General features: G+C 31.8%; 1 protein-coding gene across 1 annotated transcript in view; it reads right to left on the reverse strand.

The window, feature by feature from the left end:
- Window positions 1–24,699, reverse strand: part of LOC129219191 (voltage-dependent calcium channel subunit alpha-2/delta-3-like) — a 284,460-nt gene that overhangs the window by 86,531 nt on the left and 173,230 nt on the right. Inside the window, exons 15-26 of the mRNA XM_054853519.1 lie at window positions 22,388–22,444; window positions 19,451–19,507; window positions 19,288–19,368; window positions 18,949–19,023; window positions 18,458–18,541; window positions 18,309–18,335; window positions 16,157–16,228; window positions 14,282–14,343; window positions 14,095–14,174; window positions 10,983–11,028; window positions 5,375–5,523; window positions 2,338–2,434 (exon numbers count right to left, since the gene is read on the reverse strand). Coding sequence (XP_054709494.1) covers window positions 2,338–2,434; window positions 5,375–5,523; window positions 10,983–11,028; window positions 14,095–14,174; window positions 14,282–14,343; window positions 16,157–16,228; window positions 18,309–18,335; window positions 18,458–18,541; window positions 18,949–19,023; window positions 19,288–19,368; window positions 19,451–19,507; window positions 22,388–22,444 — 887 coding nt within the window. The remainder of the gene's footprint in view (window positions 1–2,337; window positions 2,435–5,374; window positions 5,524–10,982; window positions 11,029–14,094; window positions 14,175–14,281; window positions 14,344–16,156; window positions 16,229–18,308; window positions 18,336–18,457; window positions 18,542–18,948; window positions 19,024–19,287; window positions 19,369–19,450; window positions 19,508–22,387; window positions 22,445–24,699) is intronic.

Raw genomic sequence — 24,699 nt, forward strand, 5'->3', positions numbered from 1 at the left:
TTGTATTACTTTTTTTTTAAACAGAAAAACAACACTTTAAGTACTCATTTGGAGGATAAGTGTTTTACTTCTTTAACGTCATGAAATGTTTTTAAATTCGCTCTAGAGAACCTTACAACTTCAGAATCGCACGCTATTTTCCTTAAAATAATATGTTTTACTACTTTATTTTGCTAAAATAACAGTTGGAAGTTAGGTTATTATTTTTAATTTCATATTTTACTAAAAGCAAAATTAAAATTTTTAGTTTCTAAACTAATCTCCACCACCTCTTTATTCATTATTTGGATGCAGTCCCATAGTAAATATAAGTTTGTTCTATATACTCTTTGAATTACTAGGTCAATGCTGTCTAAAAATACTTGACCTAAAAAAATTCTACCTATCGTTTCTTTTTAGATTTCAAATTGAAAAAAAAGAGACCTTACTATAGTAATTATTATTCATCAGGGAATAACGAAAACGTTTGATAAATTGATACTTGGCATAACCTTGTTTTTTACTCGATTATTCTTGATACAAATGTTTTAAATTGTATGCACTAAAAAAAAGAAAGAAAGAAAACTTTGCCTTTTATGTAATGATTTAATCTAGTTGAAACTTCTTGATGACTCATAATTCATGTCACAGTATCAAATAGATATTTATCATATCGCTCGTTTAGAAGAAGAGTGCCACAATACGAAATTTTTTATTTTCTTTTTTTTTTCGCTTAAATGCCTTCAAAGGACGTTATCTTCTTTGGGAATAAACAGATTTTTTTATTCTAATATTTACCACTGGAGAGGAGAGCAAACTTACTTTTATTAATGCAAATTGCCTGAAGAGTTCAACTTTAAACGCTTCTCCTGTAAAATTTCATTTCTTCGTACTGTGGCACTCTTCTGCCAAATGAGCGATATTCAGTACTCATGCAACTAGTGCCATTTGTGAAATGCAACAAAACTTAGTATATTTAACTTTGAGGTACTTAAAGGTTATATTTTAAAAACGTAGCATAATCAGTTTTTCTTTCACAATGGAAAATTAAAACAAAGTCATTAGAAAAATTAAAGAACGAATTACATGATGGATTCCCTCAAGATAGACCAAAAGATCCACAAAAATGTTTTGTTTTCAAACAATTCTCTGCACTACATATCCAACTCAATACATTTTATCATAATTTAATACTGAAATTTGTTTTTTTTTCTTAAATAATAACCAAACATACAAATTCATGAACATACAAATTTTACAATAAAAATGTTTTCATTAATTTAGGGTATAAACTCATGAAGTAATAAAATGGTGTTGCTGAGCAGTAGTTCTATTCTGGTTTTATAGAATTCACTCATCCTCATTTTATTTTTTTAGTTGTTACTGTGAAACTGTAATTTTGCATTCAAATGTGTTAAAAATAGCCTGGATTATCAGGGACATGGAGCTGTTTTAACCCATCGAAATATTAGTGTTGCAACTAATTAGATCCTACTACTTGAAATATTATCGTCGGTTAAAATTTTTTTAGAGCTGTAATATTATGACAAAAAATATGTCAGGAAACATTTTGTGCGGAAAGTACCGTCACGTAAAAATTAATTAATACCTAAAACACTGAAACATTATTCTGACATTGTACGAAACTGTAAAAAGTGGTGATTTTGCTTCAAACCAACAGTTTTGCATTCAGCAGTTTCTGTAGTAAACTAGCAGAAATGTCGTAAGCAGTTGCAAACTTTTGCAATTTGGTATCCAATAACGAAATACTTTCACACGGAATGCTCTAATTCCTTCAAAACGTTTCTTGTGTATTTACTTTCATTGCTATTAGAATAATATTTAAGATAATCAGAACTGAACAGAGTTTGATGAATTTCAATTTTGACTAGTTCAGAGCAAAAACTTAAGAATTTTACTGTGGAGAATCATTTATTTTGTGTGATAGTAATTGATGCTCATGGCTGCGTAAGTGTAAAGTAGCACACTGCATCTGCATCTACATATCAGTGCTGAAAAAATGTAATCAAAAGGGTCTTTTTATGGCGCCAAAAATGAAGATTATGCCAACTAGCAATGTCAAATTCCTAGTATGACAAAATGTTTGAATTGTGATCAATTATCACAAAAAGAAAACAGTAGTCAAGTTCAAATAGATTTGTATATTATTTGATAAACACCACCATTGTAATAGGTGTTGTTAAAAAGTTTACGGTTTTTGACAAATAGTCTTTAGCCGCACATTGACTGTTTAGTATATTTAATGACGAATTGCAACAAATTGCTCATATTTTCTAGCATGACTGTTTGAAGTCGCGATTTTTTGTTTGTAGTTAATGAAAAACACTAAGAGCTTACTCATTCGGTAAAGATTCTAGAGGAACTTCACAGGTTTTGACATCAACATCAGTAACTTTTGCATCGAATACTAAACTTTGGACAAGATCTTTGTCACCTAAAGAAATCAAAATATGATTCAGACAAAAAATATAAATAAACTTTCGGCCAAATTTAAGCAAAAGAAAAAAATAGTGCCTAAACACTCTCGAAAACTTTGTCTAATTTCAAAATATATAACATGAAATAAAGACAAGCTAAACTGCAAACTGTAAATATAAGTTACTACTATATCACTCCGATATAGTTAGCGGCAGATACGCCTGTACAACCAACCTGTTTCTCTGAGATTTACATGTAAGTTCCTTTATAAAGTCCAACAATAGCTCTTATTGCCATCGTTACCTCTAAAAGGCTGCCCGAGTCACAATATTGTTTTTACAACTGGACAGTTTCGTTTGAATAGCGCTTTGACACGAGTTTTCCCACTTTAAATCTTACCTAACCTAACTGCGCATCTTGTGTGTGTGTGTGTGTGTGTGTGTGTGTGTGTGTGTGTGTGTGTGTGTGTGTGTGTGCGTGCGTGTGTGCGTGCGTGTATGCGCATAGCGCGCTTACCCTTGCCTCACTGTCAACGAAATTTAAATCATCTCACACCTAACTACTCTCTTGCCGAGTTTCTTGGTTGCAGCTCAATTTATTCTTTATGCATTACATCTTTTATTGACAAAGTGTTATTTCAATCTTTGAAGACAGTTCAGTTTTCGCAACTTAATCACTCTCAACACATCAGATTTTGAGCTCAAAATTTAAGTTTAAGCATTAGAAAACATTTATTGAGATTCAATAATTACGCTAAAAAATAGCTGTTGGTAACTCAAAGTCTAAAGCTCTTCCAATCAGCGTTTTTTGAACTACATCTTCAAAACCTTTTTTTCTAGAGATATACTGCCAAAAAGAATGTTGGGACACTTATTTTTTTCTTTATACTTTGAATTTTGATATGTACTATCATCCCTTAAAGTTTTGCCCAAGAATTTAGAAACACCCTGTATATACCAGATGCACAGGTATGAAATGCAGATTTTTTTTTCCTTTAAAAAGATGTTGAACTCTTAAGAGGGAAAAAAAACTGCAAAAATCAAAATATCGTCACTGCAGAACATCAGTAGACTTTCTTACTGTTGTTTTCAAACTTCAATGTCTTACTGTTGCTCTGTGGCAACGATATGCTCCATAGCTTGTAACAGATTTTCTCCATCTTGATATTGTCCATACATTTTCTTCATCCTCTTTTTCTTAATTTGAGAATACCACTCTAGTAAAAAAAAAACCCTCCTCTTTTGATGCGAACTGTCAACCTGAGCTATTTTTTCACATCTTCGTACAAGCAATAGCGTTGCTCAGCAAGTGCCCAAAATTACCACCTTTGAGACCCCAAAGCCATCGTTCACGCGTACTTGCAATAGAGTATGTTCAAGTTCATCATAATTTTTTTAAGTAATCTGTGATTCGGCAACAGTTTTCTTTAAATGAATGCAAAGACATTACTGCTGTCCGCGAATGCTCTTTGTTCGGTATAATGTCGACATTTTGAACGCAACTGGACAAGACTATGTACACGCTTTAACAATATATCACTCACTATCTGTGTTTTTATCACTTGTTGATAACACAACAAAATGGTGCAATGTCTTTGTAGCACAAACTTCATTAGTGCAGCATCTCTTGCCTAAAATACGTATTATATGAAAAATATACCGTTTTTGTCATGAGTCACACTGAACGATTGCAGGTAAATGTTGCAGATTTGAGAACAACCCCTTACTATTTGTCGCCTATGCAAGAATTAATGAAATTCGGCGCATTTGTTTGCTGATATCTTTTTTTAAGACATTGAACTTGTATTTTATTATGAATTGGGGGATATACTTGTCTTTTATTTATTTATCAAGGTTATTTATTGCTATCTTTCACGCATGCACAGTGAAAATGTTATTGCTTTAAACGTTCATATTTCATAAAATTTTCACCATTTTAATTTCGAATTTTAGTATTATGTTTCTTTTGTATGCTGTCACATATTCTGAAAGTTTGGTAAAAGGTGATGGAAAACTCTTGGTGTTATGAGCCTACGCCCTAATAGTACCTTTGCTTTAAAACACTATGCCGCACCCATAGCAGGTGTGTTGTCATGGTGTGCTATCGTATATGATACATTGTCACTTCTAATACTGATCTACAACTCCATGACAACCACACGGTACGGTTGTGGCATGCTTCAGATACATGCGTTGGCCCTCATGGCGATACTTCTAGGAGAGTCATTTTGCAACAGGACAATGCCCGGTCAAACACAGTAAGAGTGTTAGACGACTACCTCGTCCAGATTATTACGTTATCGGACTGCTTGATCCCCAGATTTGTCACAGATCGAGCATATCCGGATCACTTTGGCTGTTTATAAGCTGGAAAGAGTAAGGTTTTGATTGAATTAGTGGCGACTTTAGAGTATAAGTAAACTTGGAAGGAGATGACGCAATACACCGTATGATATTTTAAAGCCTAAGTACATGCTTGTATGTATCGCCTCGTGCATTCGTGCCAGAAGTGTTCCAACAGAGTACTAAAACTTCCATTTAAGATTTTTCTTGTAAAAAATTATCATTTTGCTCTCATTTTGAAATCACTTTCTCATATTAATGTTGTCCTAACGAATTTAAAACTTCAATTCATTCGGACAACTTGTTGGTGTGTACATTTCTTAGTTATATTGTGTATTAAAAAATTGTACATTAAAATCTTAAATTCGCTGCTCTAGATGCAATAAGTTACATCAATCTCGGTTCAATATTCAATGCTTGGAAGTGCAGAATATTTGATGCTTATTGCACACAAATACTATTGCGCGTACACAAATATATATGCATTTAAAAATAACAAACAAAGATTGTATCGAAATTGTTTGAAGATCAATTTGAGATAATGAACAATGTCAACTAAATGATAAAGATGCTTTAATTAAAGATGGATGAAATATGCTACGAAAAGGACTTACAAAGCATTTCAAAAAACTTCTGTGGTTCTTTTGATGACGACCGCCACTTAAAGTTTTGTGTTGTTTCAGTTTCATTGATGAATTTCCTAACCACATCTTCGGGGCTAACATAAAGATCCGTGTCTTTTTTGTTAAATTCACAATACACCCTAAAAATATATACAGATTCATATAAAATAAATTAAGCTGATGGAAAATCGAAAAATTCTTGTTGCCACATTGAATATTACAAAGGGGAAAAAAATATGTTATATATGTTCAGAGGATTAAAAAAAGCCATTCCATTTAAAATCAGGCAGCCGCTCTGAAAAGTTTCATATGACAACCGCATATGTTTTTCGAAAATAAAAGATTCCAAAAGTATTTTGAAAGACCTTTTTCCTCCAATTACAGCCATTTCGAATTCTGCATATAATCGCTTATTTTGAAAAAAAAAAAAAAATAGCAAAATGCCCTATTTAAAAGGGACTGTTTCAAAAGTATTTCACCTATTGCATTTATTTTTTTTCTCTTATAAAAAGGAGAGTCGGCATATCATTTAGACATTAGTTTTGAAAACTTAGTTCGCATTATTGGGTGGAAAAAAATCTTTTGATGTGAGAAAAAAAGTATTTTTACAGATTTTAGGATTTTTTTTTTGTGTATGAAAGATTTTGTTTTACTAATCAAAGATGGAAATATGAAGATAATTTTAAAGAGTCATAATATTTTATTGTAATCCTTAGTTACATACAGCCTTGAAAATCAAACTTGATCTGAAAATTTTCAAAAATTGCGATTTTTGAAGGAGAATTTCTCAAACCTCCTATTTTTTTAAAAACCTAAAAATAGGTTAATTTTAACTCTTTTTATTGATTGACAAGTTGATATCCACCAAATTGTGATGTGCTTTGAGCTGTCTTATTGTCCCTTTTTTTGTTTTTGTTATCAAGGAACGTGTGGTCCGAAAACATCGTCATTTGCTTCATAGGCTTAAAAATAGTTTGGATTTTTTCTACACTTTAGAAGCGAAGTAATATGTCGAGGGCAATTAAATTTCGAATTCTTCACATTTGTCGTTATCGTGGTTGCGTTTTTTTTTCATCTGCATTAGCTTGACTCTAAGCTATAATATTTTCGGTCAACAAATATACAGGGTGTTCCATTTTAATCTGCAAAGACCTCTATTTTAGCAACCGTTAGTCTTAGACGCTAGATGCCTTCCAAGCACAAAAATATCAAAATCAGGTGCAGGGTTAAGATACTGAAAGTTAAAAGCAAAAATAAAAAGTCAAAAAAATACAAAATTTAACTTTTTATACGGGCTCCAGGTCCCCTAACTTATGTTTAGGGAAATAATTTCCATTGAAAAACAATTGCAACACGAAAAGTTTGAAACTAGTATGTCCAATATTCACCGAGATATGAAACGCAGCGTTTTGTGACTTACACCATTTTACACTTGCCGTCAATAACACCTTTTTGGGGGGAAATATAGCAAGTTAACAAGTGTATTAAATTATATGTGTGCAGAGTGTGGTTTTTTTAAATTGTTTGAGGTTTTCCAGTGTGTTTTTGCGTATCACGGCATAAATATTGCAGGAATTTTTGAATAGCAATAAAAAAATATAAATAGTCTGTTTTTTTTTTACATTGACAACCTGTCATTCTTCTAAAAGCGCGATAAGATCCAATCTTATCTTCAGTATGGTTCCTTTAGAACTTTGAACTGGAATATCTCCTTGAGTTTTGTTCGCAGAAATGTCAAGTTCTTTGCATCAGTAATAGTTTTCAATGGAAATTATTTCTCTAAACATAAGTTAGGAGACCTAGGGTACGTATAAAAAGTTAAATTTTGTATTTTTGACTTTTTTTTTTGCTTTAAACTGGCAAGATCTTGGTTCCACATCTGACTTTGAACATTTTTGCAATTGGAAGTGTGCATCTAGGACTAACGGTTGTGAAAATAGAGGTTTTGCAGGTTAAAACGGAACCCCCTGTGTAATTTTTACATACAAATCTACTCCAGGAAATTCAAAAAAAAAAAAAAAAAATAAATAAATAAATAAATAAATAAATAAAAATAAAAATAATAAAAAAAGGCTTTGTCATCACTAATTCTTAGGATCACTATCTTATTTGTAACTTTCGGTTGAGTTCAAAATGTTAATGGAATTTTTCCAGAAATAGAACAATCCTTTCTGAGGTAAAAATCAACAGAAATTTTACGAATTACAAAAATATTGCTCGCTTTAAGCGGGGTTTATTCGTTAAATGGAAGTTATGTTCCCAAAAGACATAGCATTGTACCATCCAAATGTTTTTGATTTCCTTCCTAAATCCAAGTTATCGTTAAATCAGGGCTTGTTATAGGCGAGTTCGACTTACTAACTTAAAACCAAATCCCACCTATCATTCAAAAATATTAACAACCCAACTGTTTGATGACGGAGGTTATTAAATGAAGAAGGTTTTACAAGGAACGTACCTAATCGCCAATCGCCAAAGTCTTCAAAAATATCTTAACAGTAACGTATATAAAGAATAAAGTCTGCTGGTTATGAATAGAAAATCTCTTCTATAAGTCTGCAAGAGTTCTGAATCATACAAGTAGACGAACCAGATCATCTTCTGAAGCAGTTAAGCATATAAAAGTGATTGAGGTTTTAACTGCTTCTAATGTAATACAATATTATTGTATCTATTAGGCATTAAAATACAGTAATTTCAATTAATAAAATTACTGGACGTTTTTTTTCATTTTAAATGCCAATTATGACGATACGTTCAATTTCAGAAAACAATAAACAAAACCATTTAATTTGGGGGGATATCAACTTGTAAAGCAATAATTGTTTTTTAAATACGCTCATTATCAAATTTTACCAAAAAAAAAAAAGTTTTCGAAAACTCTCACTTCAATAATCGTACCGTAAACGCGGTCTACTTTGGCCCAAATTTTGAACTTATCTGAATCTTTTCTAAATAACTTTGTAACTATTCATTTTTTCAAACTGTGGGAAACTTGTTTTACACATCTAGATATCTCTTAATTTAATTTTTGAATAGTGACCAGTTAATTTCCAAATATTTTACCCTCTGTTATTGCTTTTAATTTTTGCCAATGGTTACCCTTGCGTTTGGGTTACTTTGGCCCGTAGTGGTTTTTCCTATTTAAAATCATAGCAGAACTAACTAGAGCCAAAGAAAGACGAGCGCTCATAGGGAAAGATATTTATTTGAAAGAAAAATACATTTTACAAGAAGTTCGAGTCCCGCAAAATTATTTTAAGGATTTTTTTTAAAAATGTGTGTGCATACGTAGTTATTATCTGAGAAATTACCAACGGAGAACCGTCATATTTTCATCAGTTTTGGAGGTTGAGTAATTTTACGTATATAACTCTATTCGTAAAACAAAGGCAACTAAATTTTCGGTCACTTCCAAAGCTTTCTGGCACATTCCATGCTCTCAACCTTCGCTCCTTCTTCTCTCGCATGAACAGCTATCTTTGGAACCTTGAGCTCATTCCATTCTACAATAATACATTTCGTAAACTTTCCAACAAATTTAACAATATTTGTAAGAAGTACATGTAACTAGGTAAACCTTTTTCTAAACCTCCTGCAACTTTTAATTACTCTTAATCTTCCATAATGAAAGCCATATGTAACTGAGCCATGATGAATTGAGTCCGTAATCGCTCTCTTTTTCCGTTGCCGAGAATTCCAGGTTATTTCTTGTGTTTTTCCTGTTTAGAATATTAGTTTTGGCTATTAAACTGGGCCAAAGTAGGTCGTAATTTTTAGATTAAAAGATATATGCTATCATTGTCAATTTTTTTTTTAAATCTAAACAGAAATGAGAAGTACAATTATATTACGGCATAGAGTATAAATAGTGCTCTTAAATAGGTACTTAAAAACCTCTTAGCATATGTAGAACTGCTTCTGCATGGAGAAGTTTGAGAAGTTATGAAGGCATATATTAGCACAAAGAACTTATAACCACTAGTGTTACTTCTTAAGCAGAGCTATAAAGCTGCTTCGCATACATAATTGAGTGCTTGGGGATGCTCTCTAATGGAATCTGTAAAAATAAGTTGGAAAAAGTGCGCCCTGAAGGTTGACAGAGAGTTTTTTTCCCTCCATTTGGGCCAATGAAATACCCTAGGGCCAAAGTAACCCGCGTTTACGGTAATGTTTAAAAAATTTCAAAGTTTATTTTTCAAAGCTGTATGCATCCAAAAATGCCTTTAATAAGGCGATAAACTTCCATCTGAGTTCAGTAAAAAAAAAAGCGCTTTTCATAAGAAAAACGAACGCAGTTTTTTCACCTAAAAAGATCCTTTTCTTTGTCAATGAAGCCAACTACATTTTTGAAAAGTATGTCAAAATGCTATACCGATCCTTATTATGTAATGTATAGAAAAGGGTAGTTCGAATAGATAAAATACATTTGAAACTGTTTCCATTTCAAATAGAATGTTTGCAGGATTTTGTAAAATGGCCAACTTTGTAGAATTTTTAAAGGATGTAAATTGAAGAAAATTTTTAAAAGTATTTTTGCTGTATTTTGTATGTCTATTTGTTATTTTATTATTCTACTGTAATTTTAAAAAAAAGTGTGATGGTCATTGACACTCCATGCTCTAGCTGAATTGGAATGATTCTAAATATAGAAATGTATTTATTTTTACAAGCTGTCATATGATAAACTACAGTAAAGTTTGATTTTGTAATTAGACTTAAAATATGTTATTTAATTTTAACCACACTGTATGTCTTTCTAGCTTGCTCTGGAGCAGCATTGACGAAAAGTGCAGAAATAGTTTTCTGAATAGGCTCTTGTATAAAAAAAAAATCTTTTGCATTGAAAAAAATCATTTTAATTAGGAAAACAAAACACTTTTTCATGCTACGCTTACATAACTTAAAACAAAATTTATTCTACTTGCTGCAAAATATATATAAAACAAAATTCTACTAGACAACTTGAAAACTTTCATGACTAAGCAGTTTGCTTCTTTACAATGTCAAATCATTTATACTTTATACCCATTTTCTGTAGAACCAATTTAAGTCTTTCATATATTTCTGTCACAAATGAAAAAGTTAAAAATGCTTTGTGCTAAAAACAAAAGCCTCAAATAACTAATTCAAATGGGCCGTGGTAGCCCGATCGGTAGAGTGTCGGACTCGGGGCCGGAGGGTCCTGAGTTCGAACCTCGATGGTCGAAGATCCACCGTCGTCATTAAAGGGGACTGGGCGACGTTAAATATGCTCGTGGTCTCAATGTCCTCCAAGTGAAGCGATACCTCTGGGGGTGCTAGCACCAGGTAGCTCTTAGGTCCTGTTCTAGTTCTAAATCCTCATTAACTGTTCAGTCCGGTGATGGTGCTGCCATCTATCGGTATAATAAATAATGGAGGCAAGGCACTTAGTACGCAGTCCTCGACATAAATACAGTTGTAGTCAATTGTGACTCTGAATAGGAATAGGAAATAAATAGAAAAATAATTCCATTAAATCAAATGCTTAGAACATTTGAGGAACTGTATACATAAATACACATTGCAAAAAAAAAAAAAAAAAAAAAAGAGAGAGAAAAGAAAGAAAAACTCTTACCAATCTGGGTGCACTCTCCAATTGTATCCCCGAAAATATTTCTGTACTAAAGAAAAAAGAGACGATAAGAAAATCCAGTCAATATCTTTATGAAAAATAAAATTGTTACATTATTATGTTTATGATAATTATGACACTCTAGAAGTTTTGTAAACGATACTTTGAAACAGACCGGGATATTTAGAGACATGATTGATTGATCACTAAATTTACTTTACAAATGTTTTTCCCGTGTTGTAGCTAAGAACTGTATAACAGAAGTTTTTAGCTTTTCATTAAAAGAATTTTTTTTTTCATGGGAGAAGGGGAGCGTTATAGTATTACGAATAGCGCGAACGACTAAAATAAACCGAGTTACATTTTGATTGTGACTTGTCCTTTAATTTATTAATTTACTAGGAGTCATTCCATTTCAAATCAGGCAGGCAGGTATGAAAAGTGTTATATGACCATCACCGATTTTTTTGAAAAAAATACAGTAGTTACAACTGAGGGACATATGAAATACTCCAAAAGGATTTTGCAAGAAAATTTTTTTTTCTTCAGTTACAGCCTATTAAAATACTGCACAAAATCCGCCATTTTGGAAAAAAACAGCAAAACACTCCATTTCAAATGGACATTATTTCAAAAGTATTTAACCTATTTGAATAATTCTTTTTCTAAAAATAAATAAGGACCCATATATCCTCTAGACATCGTTTTTGAAAGTTTAGTTAGGTTTTTTGATAAAGAAAAAAAATCATTTTTGTCGCGAAAAAACTGCATTTTTACCGATTTTATGATTTTTTTTCTCCTTAAAAAAAAGTTTTTTTTACTAAACGGAGATGGCAGTCTAAAGCCCTTATATGATAGTTTCATAACATATTTTATTATAATCCTTGGATGCATACAGCCTCGGAAATAAAATTTGAAATTTTGAAAATTTTCAAAAATTAGCGATTTTGAAGTGATTTTACTCAAAAAACCCATTTTTTAAAAATCTAAAAATTGGCTCACTTGAACCCCATATAATGCTTAACAAGTGGGTAGACACCGCATCCCGTATTTTTTCCCATAAAATGTTTTATGATTTTTTGAAAGTGACCTTATCGCCCATGGCATGCATGTAAAATAAAAATGTCTAATAATTTCAGTAACTAAAATTCTGGTTATATTAATGCCTAATAACTACAATAAAGGTGCCCTTTATCAGGAACAACTAAAATCTTACTAACTTTTAATAATATATCAGTAACAAACCGCTGTTGATGACCTAGTCAATTCGTCTTTTTGTAAGACTCTGTGTGTAGCCTTTAGATAGAAGAGCCTTTGGTGATTATATTAATGACTAATAGCTACGATAATGATGTACTTTATCAGTAACAGTAAAAATCTATATATTTTTTTTATATAAATATTACTTTATTTTGTCTCCAAAGCTATGCATTCACCGTTACTTTCATATGCAGCAACGAATCATATTTTTTCTCTTTCAATTCTCTTTCTCTTCAACTCAATTACGCGACAGGGGAAACCATCAAAGGGAAGAACAATACAATGCATTTAAAACGATTAATTTTAATTTCGTGCTTTGGTTTGACATTGGCGAATGTTGTCACATAATTTTTGGATCCTACCTAGTATGATTACTTTTATACGTAAGAATATGTATACTAAATTCATACCGCAAAATTCACTTGTAGTTTAAGAATTTAAAAAGCCCACGGTTTTATGAGAGAAATAATTAATTGAACATGGTTGTAAGTTGAGGTAACCAAACAGATCTCACCAAAGGTAGCTATTATAGCCAGGGATCCGATTTCTAACAAAAGAATGTCAGGATCCCTATAGTCTTCAGAACTTATTTTAATGCTTAAGTGGCCTGAATTCGGTCAAAAATACAAAAATTTGAATGAAACAAATTAGGAAGTATGGGATCTCAGCTCCCATAACAATTAGGCGCTGATCAGCAGAAAAATATATTCATATAACGAAGTACAAAAAGACGAATTGACTGGGTCATCAGAAGCGGTTTGATACTACTACATTATTAAAAGTCAGTAAAATTTTATTTGTTGCTGATAAAGTGCACCATTATTGTAGCTATTAGGCATTAATTTCATCAGATTTTCAGTGACTGAAATTATTAGAAATTTTTATTTTACATGCATGCCATGGGCGATAAGGTCACTTTCAAAAAATCATAGAACATTTTGTGGGAAAAAATACGGGATGCGGTGTCTACCCACTTGTTAAGCATTATATGGGGTCAAATGAGCCAATTTTTAGATTTTTAAAAAATGGGTTTTTTGAGTAAAATCACTTCAAAAATCGCTAATTTTTGAAAATTTTTAAAATTTCAAATTTTATTTCCGAGGCTGTATGCATCCAAGGATTATAATAAAATATGTTATGAAACTATCATATAAGGGCTTTAGACTGCCATCTCCGTTTACTAAAAAAACTTTTTTTTCATGGAGAAAAAAAAATCATAAAATCGGTAAAAATGCAGTTTTTTCGCGACAAAAATGATTTTTTTTCTTTATCAAAAAACCTAACTAAACTTTTAAAAACGATGTCTGGAGGATATATGGGTCCTTATTTATTTTTAGAAAAAAGAATTATTCAAATAGGTTAAATACTTTTGAAATAATGTCCATTTGAAATGGAGTGTTTTGCCGGTTTTTTCCAAAATGGCGGATTTTGTGCAGAATTTTAATAGGCTATAACTGAAGAAAAAAATTTTTTCTTGCAAAATCCTTTTGGGATATTTCATATGTCCCTTAGTTGTAACTACTGTAATTTTTTCAAAAAAATCGGTGATGGTCATGTGACAGACCCTGCCTGATCTGAAATGGAATGGCTCCTAGCCAAAATATATGTACATAAGAAACAAAATAAGAGTGAGTTAGGAAGACCATTTATTTTTAACTGTTAAAAAAAAATTAAAAATTAAAAAAAAGAATAACGATAGAATATATCGATACACAAGGAGTTTTCGCATAAAGAGTAAATAGCATATCTCACTTTCATGACTATTTTGATAATATTGTTTAGTTTTATAATAAAGTCTTAACTAAGCAATTTCAGAGGAAAATTCTCAAATGTTAAAATAATTAACAATTCTTACAGTCTTCAGCTCTTCTTTTAACTTCTATTTGGCCAAACACCCTGTAACGTCCGTATGGCTCTGGCAAGGCAATAACTAATCTGGAAAGGAAGAGTAAATATATTAATGTAACCCTTTCAGGTAAGAAAACCAGACGTTATAATTCTGACAACGTGTTCGAAACATTAAAGATTCAAAAATCACTTACGAAAAAGGGGTGCCTTCAATTGGACCATAATAATATGTGTTGTTTCTAGTGACTACTCTTCGCTGAAAAAAATGAAATAATTCTAAATTAATTTCGAAATGACATCAGCGATATTATTAGCAAACATTAAGAACAAAAAAAAAAAAAAAAAAAACTGCTATTCAAATAAATGTAAACCAGTGTATTAGTTTTTTGAGCTGTGAATGGATGTTAAATCTGTTTGTTCTAAAATATTTCAATCATTAAGTTTTATCAGTACGAAGAATGCAGCATTACAAGAAAAGCTAAAGATTATATTTATGCATGTATCATACACAATAAATTTCCGATATACAGAGTGATTACAGTTACAGTTTTAAAACTACAGGTCAGAATGACTTGATATTTCTCTAAAATGATCGATAGATCGTCGGATTTTGTTCGGGGAAGGACAAAAATTGGTTCAAAATGTACCGATAGATGGCGCTGTCATTGTAATTTTTTTTTTTTTTTTTAACAACGACAAATTTATAAAGGAGAAGACAAGATTACGTACAGGTATGTATCTACAGCGAAAACAGTGATGGTGAAAAGAGAAAAAGATAAGAGAAGAGCCTTAAGAAACAAACACTTTGGCAATGCTTAACACATTGATTGTTCGATATGTCTTCCACCTAGTTCCACCACTAACTGAATGGTCATAACCACATATTCCACACTAGAACAGAAGGTATTTGTTCTAGTTCCATTAATCTGGTTCACATATCACTTGTCAGTAGTAAGCATAATTCTGCAAATTTTGGACTGACAGTGCCATCTGCAGAAACATTTTCGTACTATGTTTCTCCTTCTCCAGACAAAATCCGATGACCTTAGTATCGTTCTGGTAAAATATCAAGCCATTCATACCAGTAGTTTTAAAATTAGAGCGTTTTAAAATCACAGCTTTGATTATTATCACCTTGTGTATTATAATGAATACTCAAGAAAAATAGAAACTTTCACTTTTTTTTTGTAGGCTGCGTTTCTTATGATACAATTTTTGTAACGTCATTGTTAAAAATTTATAATTTTCGAGGTTGACGAAAACGATAAATATGAGGAACGATTTTTCTGAAGTAATATGTCTAAAGACGGCTTTCTATGTGACAGTTGTCTCAAAAGAGCTAATGGGATCATAAAAATGTTTACTAAAACTTTGGATTTTTAATTCTATTTAGTTGATCAAAAGAAATTTCAACTCACCGTTGAAATCGCAGGCAATTGAAAACTGAAGGAAAGGAGCCTGGATAATAACATTAAGCTAGAAATGATACTGGTTTGAAACTAAAATTGGAAAAATAATTCTTTTTTTTCTTGTCTTCTCCTTAGGGTGTGTTCATTTTTTTATTAACCAGATTTTTATTCCCAACACAAAATGTGCAGGAATGCAATACACTTCAGAACTTATATTTATACATAATTAGTCGGATTTTAGTCTGAACCCGTCTTTAATATGTAAAAACTCATTTAAAAGGAAAAATAAGTGCAGAACTGATCTCCAGTAAGCTCTTATAGAAACTAAATTTTGCTTATGACGCTCACAAGGTTTCACTTTAATTTCAACCTAAAAATAAAACGTTAAAATGCTGCATTACTTTTACGGAAAATTTATCAAGTTACATACAAATCGTAATTCCTCATCTGTACCAGAAGATTTTAGTTTCCGTCAAATACCGCCTGCTGGTTTATTTTTCTGACGAAGTTAAGTCCTCAATATACATCAACAGACCGAGTTGAAACGAGTACGACTGCATTTTTAAATTCGTTATTTTAGCCCAAAATTTTTAGGTCTTTCAGCTATTTAACATTAAACACCATCAAATATAAGCATAAAAATATTGCTACATTACTTACCAAGCCATCTAGATGAACTTTTACGGAGAGTGTTTGCCAACCTATACGCCGATTTATAGTATCATTTTTCATCTGAAATTAAATAATGATTATCAAAGATTTAACGAAGTATCCGTTATTACAAGTATAAAAAGAACGAAATTGCACAATAATGGTAAAAAATAACTCAATATGAGTAAGGGTGGTATTATCGGACGTAAAGGTTTTTCTATTTAATTTAACATAAAATACAAATAATCATTTATTGGACTGAAAATTCTTACACACAAAGTTTGTTTTACCAACAAGGTCATGATGGTTGTTACAAAAACCGAAAGGTATTTTAAATGCCAGAAGTGCCTAGTGGTCATGAAAGTCTATAAAACTGTTGGATGGTAATGGCATAAAATAATGGGGGCATATTTTAACTATATAATAAACATATGAGCCAAAATATGCAATCAATAAAAAAAGAAACCTGAATTCAAATAAAGATAATTGAAACACTGTAGATTTCTGTTTTAGAGATACATTATGATTTCTTTGTTGTCCAGGCAGACCATTAAAAATCGAAATTATGATTAAAGACTAGGAATGGTAAAGGCATTTTAGTACGTATATTAGGCCTCCACATAAATAAGTATTCTTTACCACTGTTATTTGCTTGTTATGTTGTTCTTCAGAAGATGAGAAATAGATACAGTAGACCCTCGTTTTACGCGGGTTTATTTTACGCGGTTCTTATTATACGCGGTTTAAGATTTGACATCTTAATTTTATTTCAGGTGGATGATATTTAGTTTTACGCTAATGCGGCAATGCAAACATTTTCCTCTCTTTCAAAATCCAAACTCCTAAAGATTGCAGATTACACGTAATAAACTACATTTTGGCGTGCTAATAACCAAACTTGGGCCCCTGGAGACATTTTATGCGATTGGTTCCAGAAGTAAAGTTATTAAACACACACAGTTCAGAACTCACTGGAAGAAGAGCTGTTAGGAGTGAAAGGAGGCCAAAACCAACGAGGCTACCGACTTTGGTGACACACAACCAAAAACGTTCATATTGAAAATTTTGAGCCATTCCTAGACAATAGAAATGATTTTTCTGATTTGTTATTGAATGAAGATTCTACGGAAACGACGCAAGTGATCATGGATGCGTTAATGCTCTGCAAAGAATTACAGAGAAAAATTCTTAATGACTGCCAAAAGACTATCATAACCAGCTCTTCTTTATAAACAGAACACGAAATTAGTTTATGTTTTCTTTTTGCATGTTGTGCACAAAAATGGATATAAGTACACATTAAACTTATGATACAATTTGACATTACTAGAATAAAGTATTTTATTTATCTACGGAATCTAACCCATATTTTAACACAAGTATTAGGTCTCAATTTACGCGGTTTCGATTTACGCGGCATTTCCGTGGAACGTAACCCCCGCGTAAAACGAGGGTCTACTGTAATTATAATAAAAGAAATTAAAAACACTTTTCTAAGGTTGCTAAGGAGCCTGTGACAAGATTTTGCACCTTTCTGGAAAATTGCCTATATATATTGATAAAAACTATGATGCCTTTCTGGCCAAAAAACTGCGTCTTGCTGTAGTCCTATCATTGATAATATGGCAAAACCACATTATAAAACATTTTAAGGGATCGCAAGTTTTGTTTGTTGAAGTGGGAAATCTGTTACAATGAAATTCATGAAATATAAACGCACTTAAAACGGAACTGAAGATTTATGTTTAAAATCGTTGAAACGGATATTTATTTGTACAGTGGACGTCGGTTAATTGTATCAATCACTTTAATGAATCATATCGCCAAAAAGAGACTAAAATCCAGATTTCTTAAATTAAGGGCTTCGTTGATCCAGCCGCTTTATGGAATCAAAACTGTTTAAAACAAAACTGATTTATTTTAAAGGTAGCCACTATATTGGCATTCACTGTAATGATATTTTTCTGCATGTGAAATACACATTCATCTTGAATTTTAAGAAAAAATCTGAATCAAACTGAGTTATAAAGTTTTAAAATCAATATTTTAGCGGATTCTGATGGCAATCACCAAATTTCTTAAGGGGTACATTCAAATTGATATTACTTAACATTTAATGTAAGAGGGAGGGTATAGCAAGAAAAAAAAAGCATTTTCTTACCTTATTCTTCAGCGTTTCATCAAAATCCTATAAAAAAAGGTATTGCAAGTTAAAGGAAATAATTAAAAGTGTATATAAATTCAAAGAAAAAAAATATCTTTTCGGAACTTAAAAGAATTAAATAAGTTTATTTTGAGCTCCTTCCTTACCCTTGGACCTAAATTATCATCATCTACAAGTTCCACTTCCGCCATGTCCACCGTACTATACCCAGGCTTTAACATGTCTTGGTACTGAAATGAATGAAAATATTTTCGTGATTTTTTGCGTGTCTCCTTCTAATAATAGCAGAAAAAAATTAATATTATTTGTGCTATGTAATAAAAAAAGGAAACAGAAAAATTTAAGCCAAATCATTCTTTTCAATAAGCAAAATCTTGATTTTAAGTGAGCAAAACTTGTTAATTTCATAATAAACAAATTTGAATTTAGTAACGAAACTGCTGCAAAAAAAGACAAACATAAAATTTCGAATAAAATATCGATAGCGTAAAAGCAAGTGCTAATTTAAGTAGACTGTTTATTTTTATTAATGTATTTCATATTTAAATATTTTTTATTCATATTTAATGATAATTTTTTTCATATTTAATTTTATTTTTATATGTTAATTAGATAATAAAACTACTGAATCACTTACTAATGGCCGGAGGTCAGGATGGTAGAGGACGAAACCATTGTTTGTTACAACGAATGAATAACCGTTAACTCCAAGCTGTGAAAACAAACTTAATTAGAAGTCAAAAAAAAAAAAAAAAAAGATATATTGCTAAAACTAAGAAAAAACTATATGTAATAAAAATTACTTCATTTACATCAGTGATAAAAAAAGTTTTGTGATAAACTAGTGCCTTGTTTAAACAGGGTTAAGGAACAAATTGTGTGTTCGCCATTTTACAATCCTAAAATCTAGCAACGAATTGCTTGCTACAATAGCAACTAAATTTCAACTACATAAGTTAAAATTACAAAACCTTACCTTATGTGGAGGTGCAAGTTTAATAATTTCTCTAATTGGTACATCTGTTCCAGCTACTCCCAGAATATTTGCTACTCTCATCTAAATTTTCAATTGAAAAAATGTTTTTTTAAATTGTTATCATGTTATGCTAAGTAAGCAATCGTAAAACTGATAAACATACCTCTTTCGTTCTTTCAATCCAGATATTCTTACTACTTCTAATCCTTTCTGTTATGTTCTGAAAGCGAGAATGTCAATGTACTTTGAAATATACTCATGGTATAAGCAGTAAATGAAAATTTTTGGCATTTCAACTTGCATAAATCATAAGACAATGATGAAAAAAAAAAAAAAAACTTCATACCGTAAAGTGGGGCTACTTGGACCCGAAATTTAATACTTTTTGCGAGTTTTAAACTGAATGCTTTGTTATACCCATAATGTGAACTGATAACCTTGTTTCTACACCCTTTCCAGACCATCCACTACCATCTAAAGCCTTTTTTAAGCAACAATTTTAACTCTTTACATATTTTTTTCTATTTTTAAAAATTGGGTTCAAGTAATCCCGCGCTGGGGCTACTTGGTCCCACTCAGCAAATCCGTTACAAAAACCTATAAAACAGGTGGTGGTATCAAGAAGGATCAATGATTTTGAAAACAAAACTCAAAACGTTCATTCTAGTGAGCAAACTATTTATATAAATTGCAATTTTTTATGTAAATTAATGTAAAATCAACGTATACATAAAAACATTTTTAAACAAACATAATTTCTCAAATAGAAATATAATCTAACTACAACTGCTGAAAATCAATTGAAATGCTCATTATTTAAACATTAGAAAGAATGAAAACTCCTCAGTTTATTGGCTTGGGTGGATTTTTGCTCTACCTCGCTACTAAATATTACAGGATACCCATGCTTGTTGTTTTGCTAACGATCTTTTAATTTCCTTTTTAGAGTTGATATACTTCAGTCAAAATGGGCTGATGCCACTCTATAAGACATTTTTCCGGAATTAATTGAATGTGGATACAATTGAAACTTTTCCTCTTAATAATCCGCATTATTTCCTACTTCAAAGGTTTCTCTTTTACTTTCGGATCCTTTTTATCCCCGGATCTGCAAATAAACGAGTATAAATAGTAACTAAACGCCTTACTTAACCTAATTTAGTGATGAACTGTGGTTTGGGGGTGTTTGAACGCTGGGTTCAAGTAGCCCCATTTTAAGGCAACCAGTGCACTTTTACTAACTTATATTAGTTACTGTGTCAATTATATAGCTATAACCTTAAAATACTGTTACTTAATTAAGATATCGAATGCAAACATAAAACTATCTTGACCTTGATAATATCAGCTGTTTCTATGAACTTACAGGTGAAAGTTTGCAGACACTAAAAACAACTGTTTAGACAACTTGCAGTCATAACCTCAATCAGAAAAAGGCGGGAATAGCACAAACTTTGTTTCATGCTCCAGCCTCTACCTAGTACTGTTACCTGTCATGGAGAAAGCTTTTTAAGTCTATACATTGAGTTTTATAGAATCAAGACAGATTTTAAACACTTTTTTCTCATGGGTTCAAGTAGCCCCTGGAGGCTCAAGTAGCCCCACTTTACGGTAGTTGATTTCATAGTAATAAAAATGTGTTCAAGAGACAGAAAAAGATAAACGTAACCTATTTCCAATTTTCAATTAAAATTTACATGATATAGAATAAGAATTATTTTATATAACAGTGTTTTAGTTCTAGTGTATGACTTAGATCAGGAAAAAACTACTTAATTCGTGTGTTAAGATATTATTTTCTGGTGATTTTAGAAAATGATGAACTAACTTGATGTTTGAGAAATTATAAAATCAACAGAAAAAAATTTTATTAAATTCAGTGGCGCAGCAGCTTATGAGGACCAAGGCCTACTAGGCCCAGATCAGTTTTCATGAGCGAGGACTCTGGTGACTAGTTAAGTGGTCAGCTTAACGTGGAAACCCCAGGGTTTAGTTCCTAAGAACGCTTGGTACTCATTTTATTGGTTAATAGAAGGAATGAAAGCCTGACAAGACCGTGCCCAGCCAGGGAATTAAACCTGGGTCTGTGGCGTGGAAGCGAAAATCGCTACCACTGAGCTTCCAGAAGAAAAAAAAAACAAACCCCTAATAAATGACATCAGGAAACCGCAAAAATCCGATCAAATCCTTTGACAATCTTACAACTTCTTTACAAAAGCAACAGCTGCGCTATAGATCCCCGGGAACTCATACCTCATGTAACTGACGGTATCACACATAGTTATGCTCTAGTGTTTCTAGGAGGGGGATTACAGCAACTGTACTAACCATCTATATCGCACATATAAAACTGATTCAATATGTTAATTTTATGCAAGCGTTAATTTCTGACACATTATTTTTGCTTATTTTATACCTTAATTTGTACTGTATACGATGGCTGAGTTTACCAGCAACTATTTGATTATAATTATTCTAGTAAGCATTTTTACTTGTGAGTTTACGGAAACAGCGTACTTTACATTTTATCCATTAAGCATATTTTTCAACAAAGCTGTTTGAAAACACTCACTGTTATCTTGAAATTTTCATCTCTTTTTGGTTTTTAAGAAAATTAAAATTACGTATTACGTATAAGTGAAATGAATTTCAGTATGAATTTTTTTGAAGCATGATGAGTTCTCAATAAAAATGAGAGACGAAAGTGTTTTTAATTTTTATTTTAAGTATTTTTTTTCCATTAAATAATAATAATAATTAAAAAAAACACTATTGTACAATTTATTTTCGAAAGATTTAGCATTTTTAAAATTTTATTTCCGAAAGATTAATTATAGTTGTAAGCCGACATTAGCTGAGAGCATTAAGGCTTAGCGTTACCAATTGATTAAACCTAGAACTAGTCGTGATGATTATTTTACAATAGACCAAACTAATAAAATTGGGGTTGTAAGTTCCCAAAATATTAATGCAGTGAAAAATAGAAGATCTGAATTGACTTTCTGTGGACACTGATACGGGCCAACTACATTTTCAACCTTTCAAATAGCCCCCGCTTGATATTTAAAACAAAAACCCATCTAAAGAAACAGTTACTTACAGAAAAATTTCTTCTGTCAAATACTGGAATAGCAACAGTTGTAAGCAACTGGATGGGCTGTAAGAAAAAGTTGGATCAATAATTGAAAGTAGAATCATGCCACAATATTTAACACTATAGTACGTTCAAATAACACTGGGGAATAATTTTGAAGATGTTAACTTCACTAGATGAGCTGAATAAGACGGAAACTGACAGGATTATTTCAAAGTTACAAGTGTTTTTTTTTCTTTGGTGTTTTTTTTTTTAGGAAAACAGTAAAGAAAAGTAAAGAGCCCAAATGTTTGCTTTCGAGGAGTGAAATGTGATCTGTGTTATTACAGTGATTTAGCTCTATGTAAGGGGTTCATGTCGCTCGAACTAGAAAAAAAAAACCGTCATGTAATTATCTTAACTGACTTAATTGTTGTTATTTTAAAAATACAAACTTAAACTATTGAGATTATGACTACTGTTTATGGCATGAACAATATTGATTGAAAAAATGGCATGAACAATATTGATTGATTTGTTACATATGCATGAGTTTCGTAATACCTAATCAAAAGACAAATATGAGAGAAAAAAAATGGAATTTCTAAAACAGATTAAACTTTAGTTAACACTTTCTTAGCACATAGATACGGCAAGTGGGTGTGGTTGTTGACGCAGGAATCTTCGCGGGGGGAGGGGGAGGGTGGGGAGACCACGTGACTCCGTCCTTCAACGGAAGAGGTTTCCCATGTCTGCACTAAATCCTGAAGGGATTTGAATAGTCGTCAATTTTAATTTTTTACCTTCTGCCTGAAACGTTTTGGCCCATTTTTTCTGTCACCCGCAAGCGCATAGTTTACTGATTTATGGACATACACACACACACACACATATATATATATATATATATATATATATATATATATATATATGTGTGTGTGTGTGTGTGTGTGTGTGTGTGTGTGTGTTTTCCCCATTTCTACAGTAAGTTGTTGAGTTATGTCGATTTAAAAATGGTTCTAAAAGTTGCGCTCTCGTAGAACAGAGATGGATGAAGAAAACGCCGAAATTCAAAGGACCGAACCATGTGTTACACGGTGGCGAAATTATTTGATCTTCTCCCCAGTGTGATAAAACTTGTCGCCTTTTTCTCCTGCTTCAGCGCCTACAATAGTGACTGAATGGAATGGCTTGTTTACCTCTCAATCGTCTAAGGTTAAAACAAGTATTTTTTGAATATAATCGGAGGAGCATGTAGGTTACACATGTTGACCTCTAAAAGCGAAGTTTTTAATTGCAAAAAAGCAACACAGAAACACAAAATGTTCTTAATTGAGTGAGAAACTTTAGGTAGAAAATAATTGGATAATCTGTCAGACCACCTGATCAAAAGGTTCCACATGAGCCTTTTTTCCGCGCGAAAAATCCCTGTTTGGATGTCATAAAACAGCAAGCTAAACCGTTTGCCACCTGAAGCAGACCATTTCAAGAGTCCCGGTCAGTTGTTTGAAAAAAAGAAAAAGCCAGTGTGTTTTATTAAACACATATTTGGCAGCTCGTCAAAGATATAAACATAAGAAATTTAAAAGATTGCTTTTTAATCATTTGTTATGAATACACATCAAGTAATTACACAGAAGCTATCAGGAACTTTTGAATTCCTGCAAACTGCTTAGCAACAACATGAGTATCGTGTACTACATGCCCAGCATAGACTTGTAGATTCCTTCCCAGAAAATATTGGTGAAATCAGTGATAATAAACAAAAATTAACGTTTTCACTAAATTGTAAGGGCATGGAAAGACAATATAGGAGCAGACGAGATGAACACTGCTGGCTGTCTGGCTGGCTGCTGTTACATCCATCGATGTTATGCGAAAGTTGAGCGTTCCAGGCAAAGTGCATTTTTTTCAGAACTCTTATTACTTGCAGGAGACGTTGAATTCGTTGGGTCAGTTCTTTCGTTGAGCCATTTTCATTATTCTTTAACTATAGGCATCACACTCACACTCGAAATAATGACTGTTAAGTGTACTACATGGAAGCTTGGAAATCTCCATCTTTGCTGTGTGTCTATATATGCTCAAACAATATTCCTACACAACATGTTGTGATACATTTAAAAAATAATGATAATAAAACGCGGGGAAAATACAGAGAAAGATCGGTCAAAAATATTGACTATGATGATTTTTTGACAGATCTTTCACTGTTTTATTTCAATTGTGAAAACTTTAAAATGATCAGAAGAATAAACAAATCTGTAATTTAAAAATGAATACATTTTACGCAAGTTCAAAGAAAAAGGCATATTTTCGTTGATACAATGTTATACTTA

Source organism: Uloborus diversus, chromosome 3 (assembly GCF_026930045.1).
Source record: "Uloborus diversus isolate 005 chromosome 3, Udiv.v.3.1, whole genome shotgun sequence".
Lineage (NCBI taxonomy): Eukaryota > Metazoa > Arthropoda > Arachnida > Araneae > Uloboridae > Uloborus > Uloborus diversus.